Here is a 19,023-nt window from a genome sequence, read left to right as displayed (position 1 = left end):
TGTGTCTGTTTTTATGCCAGTACTGTACTGTTTCGGTTACTATAGCCATCTAGTTTTCTTTTTACCTTGTTTTTTTCCCCCCTCAAGAAGAAATGACCTGTATAGCTAACAGTAAAGTGGAGAGAGACAGACAGAGAGACATGCACAGTGCCTGGCATGCAGTAGGCATAGTAGAGCAGGTTGGCAAATGAGGGGTGAATGTGAATGAATGAATGATCTGAATAGGACATGCTTCTAGCTCCAAGATACAAAGAAACAACTCCCAGATAATTCCTTTACTATTGGGTCAGGAGGTGAGAAACCAAAGAAGGCAAACCGCTTTGCCAGGTAGCCCATATGAAGCCTTCAGTGAAGGTCAATGTGTTCAGCATGGCTACTGGAGTTCAGAAGAGGGAATATGATCCCAGAAGATAGGGTGAGTTGACAAGGGCTTCTTGGAAGAAAGAGAGCTGGAACAGGGCCAAAAGATAGGGCAGAGCCTGAGAGCAGAGCTGGGCACAGGGTCATTCTGAGCCATGAGGAGCCTGAAACTCCTGACATGCTTGAGAGAAGTGACAGTGTGGTGAGTAGCCAGCTGCCCACTGGATGCCCTTCACTGGGTGATTAGAGAGTGGACTGTCTTCCTTGTAGTGCTTCAAGGCAAGACCCACTCCCCATTCCCTGAGTACTCCCAGTTATTCCCACTCCAGGGCTCTGCCCTTGCTTCTTACTCGCCTGGAACACACTCCCTCCAGATATCTATGTGGCTCCCTTCTCCTTCTGGCCTCTGCTCAGTGAGAACTTCCCTGACCCCTCACCCCCCACCCCCAGCCACCATATAAAATAGCAGCTTCTTTTGGGACAAACCAGTCTCCTAGAACTCCCCAATATGCTGTGTTTTGCTTCCTACTGTGTCCCCAAAGCCTAGTATAGTGCCCGTGATTATATATCCATATATGTATAGATATGTGTTTCTCTCTATATAGATATAGAAAGTTGGTGCTCAGGAAATAGTTGATACATGAAGGAATGATCAAATGGAAATTCTGAGATATATAGTGTGTTTATTTGTTTGGTTGCTTTAAGATATTTTCTGTGCAAGCAGCTAGGAGAAGCTTCAGCTGGGCAGAGAGCCACCAAAACATATCTCAGGGCCAGTGTTCTTGTGGAGAAGGTTGAGGTTTGGGTATGGTTAGCTTGCCCTGGGAATTCATCCTTGGCATTTTATCTTTGAAAGATTCATGCTCCTAAGTGAAGTCCTTGGTGATTCTAATCCCTCTTGTCCTCCTTTTAGAACCCCTACAGTGGGCCATGAGTCGGTAATGCCCACTGAGGACCTCTGGGAGCCATGTCAGACGAATCCGCCTCAGGGAGCGATCCAGACCTGGACCCGGACGTGGAGCTGGAGGATGCGGAAGAGGAGGAGGAGGAGGAGGAGGTGGCAGTGGAGGAGCATGGCAGGGATGACGAGGAAGACCTGCTGGATGGTGAGTGGCTCTAGTGAGTGACAGAGGTTGCCTTATCTTTTCTTCTAATGGAATTTTTGCTGGGAGAGCATGGTGTTTCCACTTGGATTTCTTAGATCATCCATCATGAGAAGGCAGAGACTGTGAACACAGCAACAATGAACGCGTATGCTCCTTCTCAGGAAGCTCTCTACATAAGCCTCACCTTAGAGCTGGAAGGACCTTTAGCATTTAGCTCATATTTGACAGACATGCAGACTCGGGTCCAAAGATTTGAGAGTGGAGCATACTTGTCCAAGTCATGAAGGAATCAGTGGCAGAGTCCCTGTGGTGAGACTTTGTGGTCTGGGGGTCGCGGAACCATCAGGTGGCCACAGATAGGCATAGGGGTAATTTTGAGTGGTCTGTGAGTTTCCTGAAGTTACACTCACAATTTTGCTTGTGTGAACTTGAGGAAATTATCTGGGGAGAGATTCTCAGATAGGTTCACCACTCCAGAAAGCTTATTGCTTCTCCTGCAGTGCTGCTCTGCCTTCCAGCCAATGACTATAAATTGTTCTGATAGACCTCCTTTGGACTCCAGTTTGGTTTGCTTTGCTCACCCCTTCCTTAGCTCCCAACTTGTTGAAGGGACATTCGACTTTTTCTTTTCATCTTCAGTCTAATATTAGGTCATCTGGCCAGCCACAGGGCTTCTCAATTAATTCCAGCCTTTCATGGTATAGGATTTGGTTGTTTGTAAGCTTCCTGTTGACTGAGGAATAAAGTTTTTGTTTGTTTATAACAGATCACCCTAGTTGAACTTAACATTGTATTAGATCATCATTGCTTAGATCTGAAGGAGCATAGGAAAATGTGCTCCTGCCATTCTCCACATTCCAGGAGGATGAACATTGATTCTCTTTCTTTGCTGATGTTAGTATGTTCAGTTCTCATTCATCCTAACAGCTGCCATATGGTTCAGGGATCAATTTTCTCTCATTTATACTGTCTAGAAGTCTCTGCCCCTTTTCCACGTCACCTCTGGCAGGGAAATTACCATTTCACCTTTTTTTCCCTGACAGCATTGTTTGCTGTCTACTGCTAGCTTATTCAGTTGGAGTCTCCCCAAAGCTGGTTCTGTAGATCCCTTCTGTAAAGTAGAATGAGTAGAAATAATGGAAGAGAGTGATGTGAGGGTGTACCCTCAGACTATCTTGCTTGGCTCTCATGGTTTCTAAGATGGCATTAGAGTCCCCAGGTATCTGCATCACCGCTTGCTTTTTATCATTTGGGTCCTCAGAATTATATTTTCAGACACCCCTAGAACTCCTGTGAGGTTTAGATTGCATTTTAGATGCTGCTGGTGAGTATAACATATATATGTATATATGGTCTTCCCTCTGGTCATCCCACTGTACTAATGGGCAGAGCAGCCAGCTTTCTAAAATTGGGAATTTGTTGTTATTAGTGCTGTTGAGTCAGTTCTGCCTCCTAGTGACCCTGTGTACAACAGAGCGGAACCCTGCCCAGTCTTTTTGCGCCATCCTCTAATCTGCTGGCACTATATCAGACAGCGCCCCACTGTTATTCATAGGGTTTCCTTGGCCAATTTCTTTGAAAGTGGGTGGCCAGGTCCTTCTCCTAGTCTTAGTCTGGAAGCTCTGCTGACTCTTGTCCACCATGAGTGACCCTGCTGATATTTGAAATACTGCTGGCACAGCTTTCAGTATCATAGTAACACGCAGCTGCTGCAGTATGACAACCAACAGATAGATGATCTGGTTCTCTGAGCAGGAAACGAACTCCGGCCGCTGGCAGTGAGAGCACCAAATCTTAACCACTAGACCACCAGGGCTGGCTAAAATTAGTAATAGCTATGAATAATCTTGTTTTAGCTGGTATAGTGTAATGTAGTCCTTTTGTTTTCTTAGCGCAGTGGTTCTCAACCTGGGATGATTTTGCCTCTCAGGAAACAGTTTACGTTTGAAACGTTTTTAGTTTTCAGGACTCCTGGGGGGTGGGGTAGGAATGCTACTGGCATCTTGTGGGTAGAGACCAGGGATGCTGCTAAACATCCTACATTGCATAGGACAACTCCCTCCTAAACAATGATTATCTGGCCGCAAATTGTCAATAGTTCTGAGGTTGAGAAACACTTTCTAAAGGGAAACTGTTACTTCAGCCCTTTTATTTGAAGTTTTGTCTCTATTGAATAACAGTAGCTCACTTTTATAGTGCTTCTTCATAGTTTACACAAACATCTGAACCATCTTAGTAACCTTTTCAAAAAACTGCCTTTTGACTTTGGTAATCCCCTCTATTGTGTTTTCTTTGTAATTTCTACTTTATGATATTCTTCCTTCTACTTTTGGGTTTATTTCACATTACTTCCAAGCTTCTTAAGAGTGTGCTTACCTCATTTCAGCCATTTTTCCCCTAATAAAAGCATTTAAAACTATAAATTTCCCTCTATTTACTGCTTTAGCTCCATCTCCTCACAAGTATTTTGATACACTTTATCTTACGTGATTATCTTGATAATCGTATGTGTTAGGTAGGGCAGATGCATTTTACAGATGAGGAAACTGAGGCTCGGAAAGATGAATGGCTTACTCAGTGTAACTTAGCAAGAAAGTAGCAAAGCTGCACTTTTGGTTTTTAAGGTGATGCTCCTTTTACAAACCCATGCTGCCTCTGAGATCATAGATTCATATAATTCCCTTGCCTGTGATGTGTTTGCTTTCTTTCTTCATTTGTGCTTTGAGGGAAGAAGTTGATTGGTGATATTGTTGACCAGAGGTGATAGAACAATCAGAAGAAATAGCATGGGGGTTGGCCCTGTGGCTGAGTGGTTGGAGTCACACACTCTGCTTCGGTGGCCCAGGGTTTCACCGGTTCGGATCCTGGGCACAGACATGGCACCGCTTGTCAGGTCATGTTGAGGCTGTGTCCCATATAGCACAACCAGAGGCACTCACAACTAGAATATACAACTATGTACCTGGTGGGGTGAGGGCAGGGCCTTTGGGGAGAAGAAGGAAAACAAAAAAGATTGGCAACAGATGTTAGCGCAGGTGCCAATCTGAAAAAAAAGAAGAAATAGCATGAATAAAGGCAAAGTAGAAAGGAAAGTATGGCATATGCTAGAGAGTTTAGGACAGTTAGAGCTGTCCTATTTGGTATAGAACTGAACGCAATAGGGGGATGACTGGAGCCTGTGGTCAGATCATAGAGGAGTTTAGAAATTTTTTGTTTTTTTAAGGATTGGCACCTGGGCTAACAACTGTTGCCAGTCTTTTTGTTTTTTTTTTCTTTTCCTGCTTTATTTCCTAACCCCCACCCCCCCACATAGTTGTATATCGTAGTTGTAGGTCCTTCTAGTTGTGGGATGTGGGACGCCACCTCAACGTGGCCTGACAAGTGGTGCCATGTCCGCGCCCAGGATCCGAACCCTGGGCCACCTCAGCGGAGTGCACGAACTTAACCACTTGGCCATGGAGCCAGCCCCAAGAATTTTTTTTATAGGTAGCATGAAATTGATGAAAAAGACTGAGGAGCATTCATTAGGCTTTTGACTTTAGGAATGTTATTCTAGCAGTGTATAGAAGAGATGACCTGTAGATAGGGAAGACCAATTAGGTCTGTGGTAGAACTTTATGGGAAGAGTTAATGAGGATTTGAACTGTTGGGTCAGTTGACCTGCACTGAAGGAGTAAATGGTCAGGTTTGTTGCAGTAGAGTTTATAGGACTTGGTGACTTATTGGATATGTGTGTCAGGTTGAAGATGGAATAGGTAAAGCCTGGGAGGATGATGAAACTTTTACAGAAATGGGAAGAATAGGATAGGGAGTGGATGGAGGAGTTAAAGATATATTTACTTTTGCTACATTAACTTTGGGCATTGTCTCCTCCTTGGCACTGACCTTTGAATGTTAACTTGTAGGATATTAGTCTGAGAACTGACTGTGATAGAATATGGACGCTTTGGCTTTTGGGGAACAGCACCATGAATTTGTCTTCAAAAAAGTGTGGAGAAGACAGTACTTTCTGTTTATAACACTTAAGGAGACCTATGGTGTGTTGTGAGACATTTTGGATTGGTTTTTCATTCCCCTGTTGTTCTTTTCTCTTGATGTCTGTGCTGGGCTTTCTCAGTTCGTTTGGAATGGTGGGGAAAGTTGGGTGTCAGCACCTTTGAGGTCTGTTGTTATTAGAGGCAGAGGTTCAAAACCTGCTGCCTTTGAATTGGCTTTCCATGTGCAGTGGTTTTTCCGGCTCAGTATTTTCTTCTAGCTCAGCTTCAGGTCTACTCTTTTGCCCCAGATAAGGCACTTTGAAATATTTAGATGAAGGGAACTCCTAGAATAATCTAGCTTTACAGAAAAAGTTGGTTTTCACTTGCTGCTTAATGTGATCCAGTGGATGTGAAAGTGTGGCATGACTGATGCATGTCACAGTCTTATGTTTTCATGGCTGTGTAAGGAGATTTTCCTGTGCCTTGATAGTTCATTGACACATTCGTTTTTCTCAATGTCATTCCACTCTTTCTTTTTTTTTTGGTGAGGAAGATTCGCCCTGAGCTAACATCCCTTGCCAATCTTCCTTTTTTTGCTTGAAGGAGATTGTTGCTGAACTAACATCTATGGCAGTCTTCCTCTATTTTATATGTGGAATGCCACCACAGCATGGCTTGATGAACAGTGGTAGGTTGGGATCCGAACCCGTGAACCCTGGGCCCCCGAAGCAGAGCATGTGAACTTAACCACTATGCCACTGGGCAGGCCACTCATTCCACTTTTTTTTTTTTTTTGGAGGACGATTAGCCCTGAGCTAACATCTGCCACCAGTCCTCCTCTTTTTACTGAGGAAGACTGGCCCTGAGCTAACATCCGTGCCCATCTTCATCCACTTTATATGTGGGACGCCTGCCACAGCATGGCTTGCCAAGTGGTGCCGTGTCCGCACCCGGGATCTGAACTTGGCGAACCCTGGGCTGCTGATGCAGAACATGTGAACTTAACCGCTGCGCCACCAGGCTGGCCCCTCCACTCTTTAAACCTACAGTAGGTTCTTCCTTTCATGGTCTTCGCAACTATAGGTGATAAGGAATCTGGATCAAGAGGTATTTTCAAGGGTTTTTCTGTCTGTACAAATGGCAAATATCCTAACGTTGTTTCCCCAAGGTAGTCTTGTCCTCCTGCAGCAGGGAGACATGGGAGAAAAATAACGAGAAACCTGGGCCTAAATATGTGCTAGAGGTTGGGGGGTGGGGAAGGTGCTTAGAATTTAATATTTATTTAACTAGAACTTCATGTGTTTCTTGTTAACATTCATCTGGATTAATGGATCCAATTCCTGGTTTCACTCTGCAATTTCAGTTGTTCTCCAGGTGTGGAATAAAGCTTAGTTAATAATGCGATTCCCTCTTCCCTTACCACTAGCACTTCTTTTAGGCTACCCTTATTCTTGTGGAGTATTTGCAAGGAAAAGCTAGATGCCCCATTTCTTTTCCTTTGGTATTACCTCATTACCTGTGCCGATTTCTCTGGGCTTTACCTGGTTCTCCAGCAGGGGTCCTGGAGCCACCACTACCCTTTTGTTCTGAGAGCACTCTGCTCATCTAAACTGTTTGGCTCTGCAGTCACTTAGAACCCTTCAGTGGGAAAGCCCTGATTTAAGTTAATCAAGATCTGGACACAGACTGACTTGATGGACACATCTGTTTAGAACATATAGGCTGTTTTTTTTCTTCCTGTTTTATTCTTGTCTATTTCACATGGCATATCAGGATACTAGGATCTTGGAATTGCAATTAGATGCATAGCATGCTTAGTCCATTCTGGAACCTGCTTCATAGCCATGTTGTTGGCAGAAAGCTAGCCTCCTGGATGTTGACTTTGGCCTCAGACTGACCCCCTTCACCTTGGACCACCGGTCAAGGAAAGCTGGTCTCCTTCTCCACTCCTGGGTCTCTGACTCTCCTGCAAGGAGTTTGCTTTTTGCTTTCTCTCTGAACTCTTCTATTTGTCCTCTTTGCTTGCAATATAAAGAATCGGGGGTAAAGTGTTCTGTGCAGAGGGCCAAGGCAAAGGCTCTGGGGTGGGAACACATTTGCTTGTTTAAGAATCAGAAAGGTAGAGGCCATGGCAGCTGGAGGTAGAGAGCAAAGGGCAGAGTGGTCTAGGATGAGATAGGCAGGGGCCTGAGCGTGTGTAGGGCCAGTGGTGGCAGATTGAGATGTACCTGGAACCCTGGATTTATTTGCTTGGATTCTAACAGATGCTATTTTCAGACTCTCACCGTGAGTTCTGGACAGATCAGTAAATAGCAGCAGTCTGCAGGAAAAGTCATGCTCTCTGAGCAGCTGGAAGTGGAAGAAGTGTAGGGGAGCCTCCAGAGTTTTTAACTAAGATCAGAGTGGGTGGTTTTTGTTTCATAAAGAATTGCGCCTGGGAGGAGAAGTTTCAGCAGTCTAAAGGGAATCCCAGCCAATGTTTTCTCCCTCCTGTGGAAGCCCCCAGGGCCCTTCACAAGGCAGTGTAGGTTATGGAGGTTGTAGTTTTCACCATTTATTATGGTATTTCTGTTGTATTAGACATCCCTATTTTGAGCCTAGATTTCTTCCTCTTCTAAGAATAGTTTTAAATTAATATTACAAACCCTGTGATTGTCTAATGTCCTGGATCCTCCTTTGGAGAATGTGTCTGGAATTTGCATAATATTTAAAAATCTATAATGCCAAACTACTTGTTGACTTTACTATTTAGCAATAACTTTCTGATTATGAGTAATATGTGCTTATTAAGTAAATTTTGGAAAAATACAGAACATTATAAAGGACACAAAAATTATTCATAATATCATCAGCCAGAAATAGCAAGAGTGCTGATATTTTCTTATATTTTTTCGAGTCTCTTTTCTATGCAAACATTATTTTTACAAAACTGGAATCCTATTGTGTATCTGTTCTTGCAGGTGTCATTTAAAATTCTTCAAAATCAAAATTGTTTTGTAATTTCATGGCATTTCATTTATGTTTACTTTTCTAAGTTTTTATTTTTAGCAAATAAAAAAATAAAAGGATCAGTAGTTGTCAGGGGTATAGCAGGAAGGGAAGGATGAATCGGCATGCAGAGGATTTTTAGGGCAGTGGAGCTACTCTTATGATACCATAATGGTGGATACATGTCATTATATATTTGTCCAAACCCATAAAATGTACAACACCAAGAGTGAACCCTAATGTAAAGTATGGGCTTTGGAGAATAATGATGTATCAGTGTGGGTTCATCCATTGTAACAAATGTACTACTCCGATGGGGAGTATTGATAATGAGGGAGGCTATGCCTGTGTAGGGGGAGGGGGTATATGGAAAAGCTCTGTACCTTCCTCTCAGTTTTGCTGTGAACCTAAATCTATGGGAATGTTTTGTGCCTTCAGTCTTTCACCCAGTGTTTTCAGCTTTCATTTATGATTCTTGCCTGAATCAGTTATTAATATTAATTAATATTAATATTAATAAGTTGTGATTTTTTTTACTGATTCTATATACCTTCTACATTTATTTACATTTTTTGGTAGATGAACTTCCTTCCCCACTTTTTTTTTTTTTTAACATCAGTAGGGTCCCAGATTCTTTAAAAAAAAATTTAATGTGGTAGAATCCATTCCTGTTATTTATTTTGATGCTCATATTGTCCCAGATTTAGCTAGTGGGAGCCCCTTCCAGCTGACTTCTGTGTTCCTTTGACATATCCCTTACAATTTGTGAGCACTTCCTTTTCTTTCTGGCACAATAATATGTTCCAGGCCAGCTTATATTTCTCTGTTTCAACCTGGGAATTGGCCTTTTCTCCAAGGAATCCTGGTTTCTTTTAGAGGGGAGCGTTATTTAGAAACCAAGATCTGGGCTGTACATGTGCTCACTACCTCTGAGGTATTATTGGTTGTAGGCTCTTCTGGTGGGTAGAGCTAGGAAATACATTTATTTTAAACATCATGTATTCATAACAATATTCTTAATTTTAATTCTTTTTCCGTTCCACATCTGTTATCTCCCTTCTTCCATAGTGAGAACCTGGCTTCCAGCAGCATCATTGTGTTTACTCATTTGCTCAGTCCTACAGTATACTCAAAATAGTTTCAAATAGTTCCACTACAAACAATGATCTAAGTAAAGTTCAAGTTTTTCTTTCCTTTTAATATGTCCCACTGAGGCTGTGTGTATATTCAGAGTACTCTATAGTTCAAAAGTTACCTGGAATTTTTTCCTTTTTTTTTTGAGGAAGATTAGCCCTGAGCTAACATCTGCTGCCAGTCTTCCTCTTTTTGCTGAGGAAGACTGGCCCTGAGCTAACATCTGTGCCCATCTTCCTCTACTTTGTACATGGGACACCTGCCACAGCATGGCTTTCCAAGCGGTGCAGTGTCTGCGCCTGGAATCTGAACCAGCAAACCCCCGGCCACTGAAGCGGAACGTGCACACTTAACCACTGCGCCACTGGGCCGGCCCCGATTTTATTCCTTTTTTTCCATGTTTTTTCCTTAGCTTTATTGAGATTTAATTGTATGCTATGTATATAACCCTGAAACCATCATCAAAATCAAGATAATGAGCATATCCATTACCTCTGAAAGTTTCTTTATGCCCCTTTGAAGTCCCTCCCTCCCCTCCCTGCCCTCTAACTCTGTCCCTAGGGAACCACTAATCTGTTTTCTGTCGTTATTGATTAGTTTATATTTTCCGTAACTTTTGTATAAATGGAACCACGTAGTATATTCATTGTCTTTCCAGGGGTCTGGCTTCTTTCACTCAGTGTAATTACTTTAAGATTCATCCATGTTGTGTATGTACGTCAATTCTTCATTCCTCTTCATCACTGAATAGTATTCCGTTGTATGGATATACCCCAATTTGTTTATCTATTCCTTGTTTTTTTGGGGGGGAGGTAGTATCCTCCCTTTTTTTTTTTTAACTATTACAAATAAAGCCACTATGAACATTCATGTACAAACCTTTGTGTAGACATATGCTTTCATTTTTCTTGGATAGTGGATTCTGTCACCTCTATTGGCTATCCAAGTATGGGGGAACATGGAATTGAATAGAACTGAGAATAGAACCTGGTGACCTTTTGCTAGAAACTTCCCTTTAGATGAACCGTTGAACCATTAACTCATTCATTCAGTGAATAAGATTATTCATCTGTCTGTGAATCCAAGTGACTATTCTCCAGCCTACAGACCACCATCTATTTACAAGATTATCAGAGTAAACATTGTAAAATGCTTTAGTTGAAATCAAGTTCTTGTTAGAAAGGTACCTAATAGAGTCTGTTAGGAGTCAAAATTGCTTGAAAGTTGTGTAACCCAGTGAGTATCAGTGCCTAAAAGAGTGGCAGGTCTCAAAGAGAGCAGGGGTGTCAGGAGAACAATACAATGTGTGAGCGTGGCAAAGGGGAGAGGGATGCATTCATTCAATAATATTTACTGAGCATCTACTCTTTGCTAGGCATTGTCATAGGCATTGAGAATACAGCAGGGAATAAAAATGCCTCTCCTCATGGGGATTTTCATTTTAGTAGCCGGAGATAGATGATAAGTAAGTATATAAACAGTATGTCAGAAGATGTTAAATGCTATGAAGAAAGGGGGACTAGGTAAAGTTTGAATGAGGGGTGATGCTATTTTATGTAGAACAGTCAAGAACAACCTCACTAGATTAAGTGACTTTTGAGTTGAGCCATGAAGGAAGTAAGGGGGGCTAGCCTGGTGGTTGTCTAGGGAAAGAGCATTCCAGGCAGGTAGGATAGCAAGAGCAAAGATCCAAAGACAGGAGCTTTCTTGATGTGTAGGAGGAATACCAGGGAGCCAGGGTAGCTGAAGCAGAGTATACCAGGATGAGGGTGGTGGAAGAGAGGCCATGGGGTCAGACCGTGCTGGGCTTTATTCTGTGAGGTGGGAGCCATTGAAAGGTTTGAGAAGAGGAATGGAATGATTTGACTTAGGTTTTTAAAAGATCACTCTTGCTAGTATGTAAGGAACAAGCTGTAAGAGAGATAAGGGCAAAAGCAGGGAGCTTAATTAGGATATTGCAAAAATCCAGACAGGAGGTGATAGTGGCTTTGTGGAGGAGGAGGTAGAAGTACTTGGATTCTAGGTATGTTTTAAAGATAGAGCCGATAGAATTTGTTGATGAAACGGATGTAGATTGTGAGAGAGAAAGAGGGAAGATTACGATGGATTCCAAGGTTTTTGGATTGAATAACTTGAAGATGCCATTTTCTGAGCTTGGGAAGGTTGTGGGAGAGGCACAGATTGGGGGCAGATAGGAGTTCAGTTTTGGAGACATGTTAATTTTGACATGTCTTATACCTTCAAGTCCAGAAGGCAGTTAGACGAAGCTGAAGTTCAAAGGAGAACTCTCCATTGGAGATAAAGACATGGGATATATCTGTATATAAATGGTGCTTAAATCATAGGGCGGAATGAGATCATCCCAGGAGTAAGAGAAATGATCTGAGCAACTAAGCACTGGGCACTCAGAGATGTGGAGGGGATGAGGATGATCTAGGAAAGAAGACTGAGAAGACATGGCCACGAGGTAGTAGGAAACCCAAGAGAAAGATACTAAGGAAGCCAAATTAAAAAAAAAAAAAAATCATTGGGGCTGGCCCCGTGGCCGAGTGGTTAAGTTCGCGTGCTCCGCTGCAGGCGGCCCAGCGTTTCGTCACTTTGAATCCTAGGCTTGGACATGGCACTGCTCGTCAAGCCACGCTGAGGCAGCATCCCACATGCCACAACTAGAAGGACCCACAACGAAGAATATACAGCTATGTACTGGGGGGCTTTGGGGAGAAAGAGGAAAAAAATAAAATCTTAAAAAAAAAAAATCATTTCAAAGAGGAAGTGATCAACTGTGTTAATTAAAGGCTACTGATAGCCCTGGTAGTCCGAGACTAAGAGTTGAACATTGGATTTAACAGTGTTGTGAGGGTCGTTGGTGCTCTTGATGAGTGGTTTCAGGGCAGTGATAGGGCCTCAAACAAGAACAGCTGAAAATTGGAGACCCCAAGAAAAGACAACTCTTGAGGAGTTTTGCTATGTAAGGAAACAGAAAAAAGAGGCAGTAAATGACAGGGTAGTTGAGAGCAGGGAAAGGCTTTTTTTTAAAAGTTAAAAGATTTTATCCTTTTAACTTTTTGCCAGTGGAATTGATCAGGTAGGGAGGGAGAAATTGATAATGCAGGAGAGATTGAGGGCAGTCCATATTGGCTCAAGCCACGCTGCAACTGTGGCCTGGGAAAGCCTTTGTCTCAGTGCCTTAGTGTGTAATAGATAGAGAGAGGAACATCCCTCAGGGCAAGCCAACCATCTTCATCTAAACTTTTGTGATCTTGGCCAAGTCCTTTGGTTCTCTTCCATAAAATGCAAAGTCTGTCACCTGAACTCTAGATCTGTTGTTCTCTTGTTCCAGATGAATACAGGAAGGATGGGCATCTTTTTAGGAACAAAAAGGAATCACCAAAGCAGAGAAAAGGGCTGTGAATCAGCCTTGGGGAGCAGTTAGGCCATATGACTGAGTGCATTTGGACAAGACAGTGTTAATAGCTCTCTATTGCATTTCAGTATTTTCTTCTCTACTTAGATGACCAACAGCATTCCTTAAATTACAGATTCAAGCCAGATCTTTTTATTCTGTGTTTGTCCTATTTTCCTTCTCCCCTTCCCCAGAAAGTTGTATCAACTTTCCTGAGACAACGTGAATATCTGTTGTTGGACTGATTTTTCAGAACAGCCCAAGTCAGAGTTTATGGTGACCTTCTTGTTAGAAATGAAGTAGTGCCAATTTTGTTTTTTTTTTTTTTTTGGAGGAAGATTAGCCCTCAGCTAACTACTGCCAGTCCTCCTCTTTTTGCTGAGGAAGCCTGGCTCTGAGCTAACATCCGTGCCCATCTTCCTCTAGTTTATACGTGGGACGCCTACCACAGCATGGCTGCCAAGCAGTGCCATGTCCGCACCCGGGATCCGAACCAGCGAACCCCGGGCCGCCGAGAAGCGGAACGTGCGAACTTAACCGCTGCGCCACCGGGCCGGCCCCGAAGTAGTGCCAATTTTGATACTAGTTCTGTTCTTTTCTGTGTGCCAGGCTTAGAGACACAAAGGGGCAGAGAGTTTGGGTGTGCTGGGAACAGAAAATTGTTTTGTAAACTTGCATCAGAAAAGCAAGTCTAATGTTGACCCGGTTATTCAGAGTGACCTTGTAGGATTGTTAACACTCCTGAATAATCCAGGGGGTGGGAGCTTGATTTTGGGTTTAATTTGCATTTCACTAATTACTTAAGATGTTGAACCCTTTTCCACATGCTTATGATCATTTTCACTTTTGTGAAATGCCTGAACACATTCTTTTGACCATTTTTCTTTTTTTCATCCATTTCTTATTGACTTATAGGAATTCTTTATATCTGGATAGGAAGTCTTTTGTTGGGTGCACACACACATATGCACACACGCACACAGATATACACATCTTTCCCTTCTATATTTCTTGATTTTTCACCTTCTTAATTGTGGGGTGTCTTTTTGCAGTTTTATGCTTTTTTAAATTGTAATTTTGATGAATAGATGTTCTAATTTTTTTTGTTTGATCCCTGAACTAACATCTGTTGCCAAGCTTCCTCTTTTTTTTGCTTGAGGAAGATTAACCCTGGGCTGACATCCATGCCAGTCTTCCTCCATATTATATGTGGGTCACCGTCACAGCATGGCTGACGAGTGGTATAGGTCCATGCCTGGGATCTGAAGCTGTGAACCTGGGCTACTAAAGTGGAGCATGCCGAACTTAACCACTACCCCACAGGGCCAGCCCTAGATGTTTTAATTTTAATGAAATTGAATTTATCATTTTTTGCCTTTACGTTTAGTGCTTTTTTTTGCCTTGTTTAAGAAATCTTTGTCTATCCCAAGGTCATGAAGATATTCTCCTGTTATCTTCTAGAAGCTTTAATGTTTTACTTTCACATTTGGGTTTGTGATCCATCTGGAATTGATTTTTGTATGGTGTGAGGTAGGGGTCAGGGTTCATCCCCCTTTTCCCCAATATGATTATTTAATTGATCCAGCACTCTGCATTTCCTTTTTGTTGTACCCTTTGTTGTAACTCAAGTCACTATACATATGTGGCTCTGTTTCTGAACTCTGTTTTTTTGCCACATAACTTTCAGGGAAATGGGAGAAGAGGGGAGATTGTGTAATGTGGTGGCTAAGAGCATGAACTCTGAAGCCAGATCAACCACCTGGGTTCAAATCCTGTTTTTACTACTTATAGCTTTGTGAGGAAAATTTCCTCATCTGTAAAATGGGAATAATTATAGTGTCATCTACTTAATATGGCTGTTTTGAAGACTGAATGAGTTAATATTTGTCACATGAATAAATCCACCTGAAGAAGGAAAATGAGTATTGGTGGTGGGCTGCACCCCAGTGCTTCCGGGAGCAGAGCTAGTGACTGGAACAGTTGTTAGGTGACCTTGGACATGACTGGGGATTGGGTGGGGTCTGTATGTAGCAGGGCTCATTGTAGACCTGGTGCTGGGGCTGCAGCTGTTCATCAGTTGCTGTGCCTGTCCTGACTTCAGAGTTACCCAGCAACTCTCCTGAAGGGAAAGTCTTTAAGTATTTTCTGAATCATCTTCTGAAGTCTTCAAATAGTCTTTGGTCCAATTTAGAATACAGAAGCAGGTTGTGCCAGGTTGGAATGAAATTCCTCAAACAGCAAAGCAAGAGAGACAGCAACAGCTATTAACTTTCTCTTTGTGGCTATATTGACAGGCACTGCAGCTTAGCAATGTTGGGCACATGCTGAAATAAAAAGGAAGAAACCTAGAGAAGACTTTCTGGAGGCTAACCTTTAAGTGGAGACCTGAAAGAGAGTATGAGTTCGAATTAAGTCATTAGAATCTAACACAAAGTTGTTAGCTGAAGAGATGGGGGGAAAGGGACACAGCATCAGCAAAGGCCAGAGACCCTGAGAGGGCTGTGCTTTTGAGGCTGGAGAGCATGGAGCAGAGGGTGTGTGGTTGGAGGTGATTGAAGGGAGGTACTTGGTAGTCAGACAGAAGGCTGAGGCTAGCAAACAGAAAAGGCCTTAAACATTTTAGATTTTATCCTAAGGGCAGAAGAGGCAGTTTTAAAGTGTTTTAAAAGATCCTGGAGGGGTAGAGACTGTGACATGATCATATTCAGCAAGCTCACTCTTACTGCAGTGTGAACTGGAGGGGGAGCAATCAAGAGGCAGGGAGACCCTTTGGAGGTTGGTGCAGGGATCCAGACCAGGTAGTAAAGTAGTATGGAGATGAGAAGAGTGGGATATTTAGGTGCCTTCTTCGGGCACAGAATTCGTGATTGAACATGAGGAGAGGTGAGAAGCCATGGATGAGATTTTTTTTCATTGATGGTGCCCAAGTGTGGTAGAGGTCTATAGATTGCAACGTCCTGGGAGAGCCACTGCTGAATGCTCTTTCAGCTTAGAGACTTTGTACTTATGTTCTAGCCCCTCTTCTTTTAATTGTTCCTTTTACCCATCAGGAAGCAAAGCTGCAGTGTGCTCTCAGATGGAAAGATATTTTCTTTGCATTTTCTATGGTCCCAAGGAAAAGGTTTGTTGTTTTATTTTTTTATTTTATTGAGGTCATAGTAGTCTATAACATTGTGAAATTTCAGTTGTACTTTGTTATTTGTCAGTCACCCTATATATGTGCCCCTTGACCCCTTATGTGCAGTCCTCAGCCCCATTCCCCTTTGGTAACCACTAATCTGTTCTCTTTGTCCATGTATTTGTTTATCTTCCACATAAGAGTGAACTCATACGGTGTTTGTCATTCTCTGTCTACATTGTTTTGCTTAACATAATACCCTCAAGATCCATCCATGTTGTTGCAAATGGGACAATTTTGTCTTTTTTTTTTATAGCTGAGTAGTATTCCATTGTATACATATACCACATCTTCTTTATCCATTCATCAGTCGATGGGCACTTGGGTTGCTTCCATGTCTTGGCCATTGTGAATAATGCTGCAGTGAACATAGGGGTGCATAAGTCTCTTTGAATTGTTGATTTCAAGTTCTTTGGCTAAATACCCAGGAGTGGGGTAGCTGGGTCCTATGGTATTTCAATTTTTAATTTTTTGAGAAATTGTCTTCCAGGGTGGCTGCACCAGTTGGCATTCCCACCAGCAGTGTATGAGGGTTCCCATTTCTCCACATCCTCTCCAACATTTGTTGTTTTCTGTCTTGGTGATTATAGCCATTTTAACAGGTATCAGGTCGTATCTCATTGTAGTTTTGATTTGTATTTCCCTAATGATTAGTGATCTTGAACATCTGTTCCTGTGCCTGTTGGCTATCTGTATATCTTCTTTGGAAAAATGTTTGTTCATGTCCTCTGCCCATTTTTTGATCGGGTTGTTTGTTTTTTTGTTGTTGAGTTGTCTGAGTTCTTTATATATTTTGGAAATTAACCCCTTGTCGGATATATAATTAGCAAATATTTTCTCCCAGTTGGTGACTATTTTTTTGTTTTCTTCCCAGTTTCCTTTGCTTCATAGAAGCTCTTTAGTCTGATGAAGTCCCATTTGTTTATTTTTTCTTTTGTTTCCCTTGCCCAGGTAGACGTGATATTTGAAAAGATCCTTCTAAGACCAATGTCAAAGAGTGTACTGACTATATTTTCTTCTAGGAGTTTTATGGTTTCATGTCTGATCTTCAAGTCTTTAATCCATTTTGAGTTAATTTTTGTATATAGTGAAAGATAATGGTCTACTTTCATTCTTTGCATGTGGCTATCCAGTTTTCCCAAGACCATTTATTGCAGTGACTTTCCTTTCTCCATTGTATGTTCCTGGCTCCTTTGTCGAAGATTAGCTGTCTGTAGATGTGTGGTTTTATTTCTGGGCTTTCGGTTCTGTTCCATTGATCTGTGTGCCTGTTTTTGTACCAGTACCATGGTGTTTTGATTACTACAGCTTTGTAGTATATTTTGAAGTCAGGGATTGTGATGCCTCCAGCTTTATTCTTTTTTGTCAGGATTGCTTTAGGTATTTGGGGTCTTTGCCCCATGTGAATTTTAGGATTCTTTGTTCTGTTTCCTTGAGGAGTGTCATTGGTGGTGTTTTATTTTTAACATGGTCTGTCAGAAATGGCTTTACCTGTCTTTCTCTGACCAGAGTATACTCTTCAGCCTTTCACATTCAAAGAGTTAACATTTAAGGTTTCAACTAATGAGACAGTTCAGAAGGTCTTTGACATCCAAATTTATTATTTTGCCTAGGTATGACTTTAAATGATGCTATCTTTAGACTGGGGTGTGGGAACTGATCATTGAGCCATGCCCTCCACAGCATCTGCTCCTCAATTGGCCCTGTTCTTTGCTCTCAAATCAGAAATTCTTATCAGCATTAAGAGTCTGAAGGGATCATTTAAATGTTTCAGTTATATGTGAATGCATTTTGTGGAGGAAATTATGTGCTGTAGCAGTATTCTCTACATTTTGGGATTTTGCAAAGGTATTTTACTTCCTCTCTTGCCAGCTGTGCTTTCCTAGCATGATGTCTACTGTAAAGACTGTTGCTCTGCCTGTGAAACCCGTCTTTGTTCACAGCCCTTTCTCAACTGCTCAATACTTCCGGGAATTTTGTGATTTTATTTTTATGTGGTTAGCCTAAGTAAGTGCTTCAGAGTGATCATCAGTAGAATGGAAATGTAAACTGACTTCTGTTGATCACCCCCAACACACACACGCAGGTTACTACCATGCTTTTGTTTGTCCATGAACTGGTTTTACTGTCTTCTACTCTCTTAGGTTGACACAACAGTAACACATTTTGGAGGATTATCACCTTAGTGTGTGTACCTAAGTCCTCGCTCAAATAAAAGAAGCAGAATGAGCTGTTGGTGTTTTTCTTTGCCCATTCCGTCTTAAAAGGGGCAGCACTTGTGCCCTCCTAGTTTCCTGTTGCTTATTGAGGACACTCTTACACCGTGTCCAAACCCCTAGTGGAGTTTGCATGTTTTTAAAAATTTTTTAAATTTTAAAATTTTTAAATTTTTTGTTGTTTTCTGAGGAAGACTGGCCCTGCGCTCACATCCGTGCCCATCTTCCTCTACTTTATATGTGAGATGCCTACCACAGCATGGCTTGCCAAGCGGTGCCATGTCCGCACCCGGGATCCGAACCAGCGAACTCCAGGCCGTCTAAGCAGAATGTGCGCACTTAACCACTGCGCCACTGGACTGGCCCCTGGAGTTTGCATGTTATGGAAAGATTTGTATATTATTCTGTGCCTTTGCCACCATTTAAAATGGATTTCCAGGCAGGAAAATGGGTATGACTGGACCAGCAATGTGGGGCTTTATCTGCCTAAGCTCCAGAGGGAAGGGCCACAATCCTCCGAGGCTGCAAACAGGCTTGTTCTCTTCATTCTTCTTTTAAAATCTCCACTTTGGGTATGTGGAGGTTGTGTTTGCCCCTCTAACTCTCATCTCTCAGGCTCACTCCTTGAGAGAGGCTGCCAGTTGGAGGCCTGTGAACCAGC

The 19,023-nt window shown here is 42.3% G+C and overlaps 1 protein-coding gene across 1 annotated transcript in view; it reads left to right on the top strand.

Annotated features, from left to right (window-relative positions):
• The window catches only part of RAD54L2 (RAD54 like 2), a 121,850-nt gene that overhangs the window by 37,236 nt on the left and 65,591 nt on the right, over positions 1-19,023 (top strand). The window contains exon 2 of the mRNA XM_046638306.1: positions 1,274-1,466. Within this exon, the coding sequence (XP_046494262.1) occupies positions 1,328-1,466 (139 nt within the window). The 5' untranslated portion in view covers positions 1,274-1,327. The remainder of the gene's footprint in view (positions 1-1,273; positions 1,467-19,023) is intronic.

This window comes from Equus quagga, chromosome 1 (genome assembly GCF_021613505.1).
Source record: "Equus quagga isolate Etosha38 chromosome 1, UCLA_HA_Equagga_1.0, whole genome shotgun sequence".
Lineage (NCBI taxonomy): Eukaryota > Metazoa > Chordata > Mammalia > Perissodactyla > Equidae > Equus > Equus quagga.
Note: the sequence above shows the minus strand (reverse complement) of the source record. Positions and strands in the feature narration are given on the sequence as shown.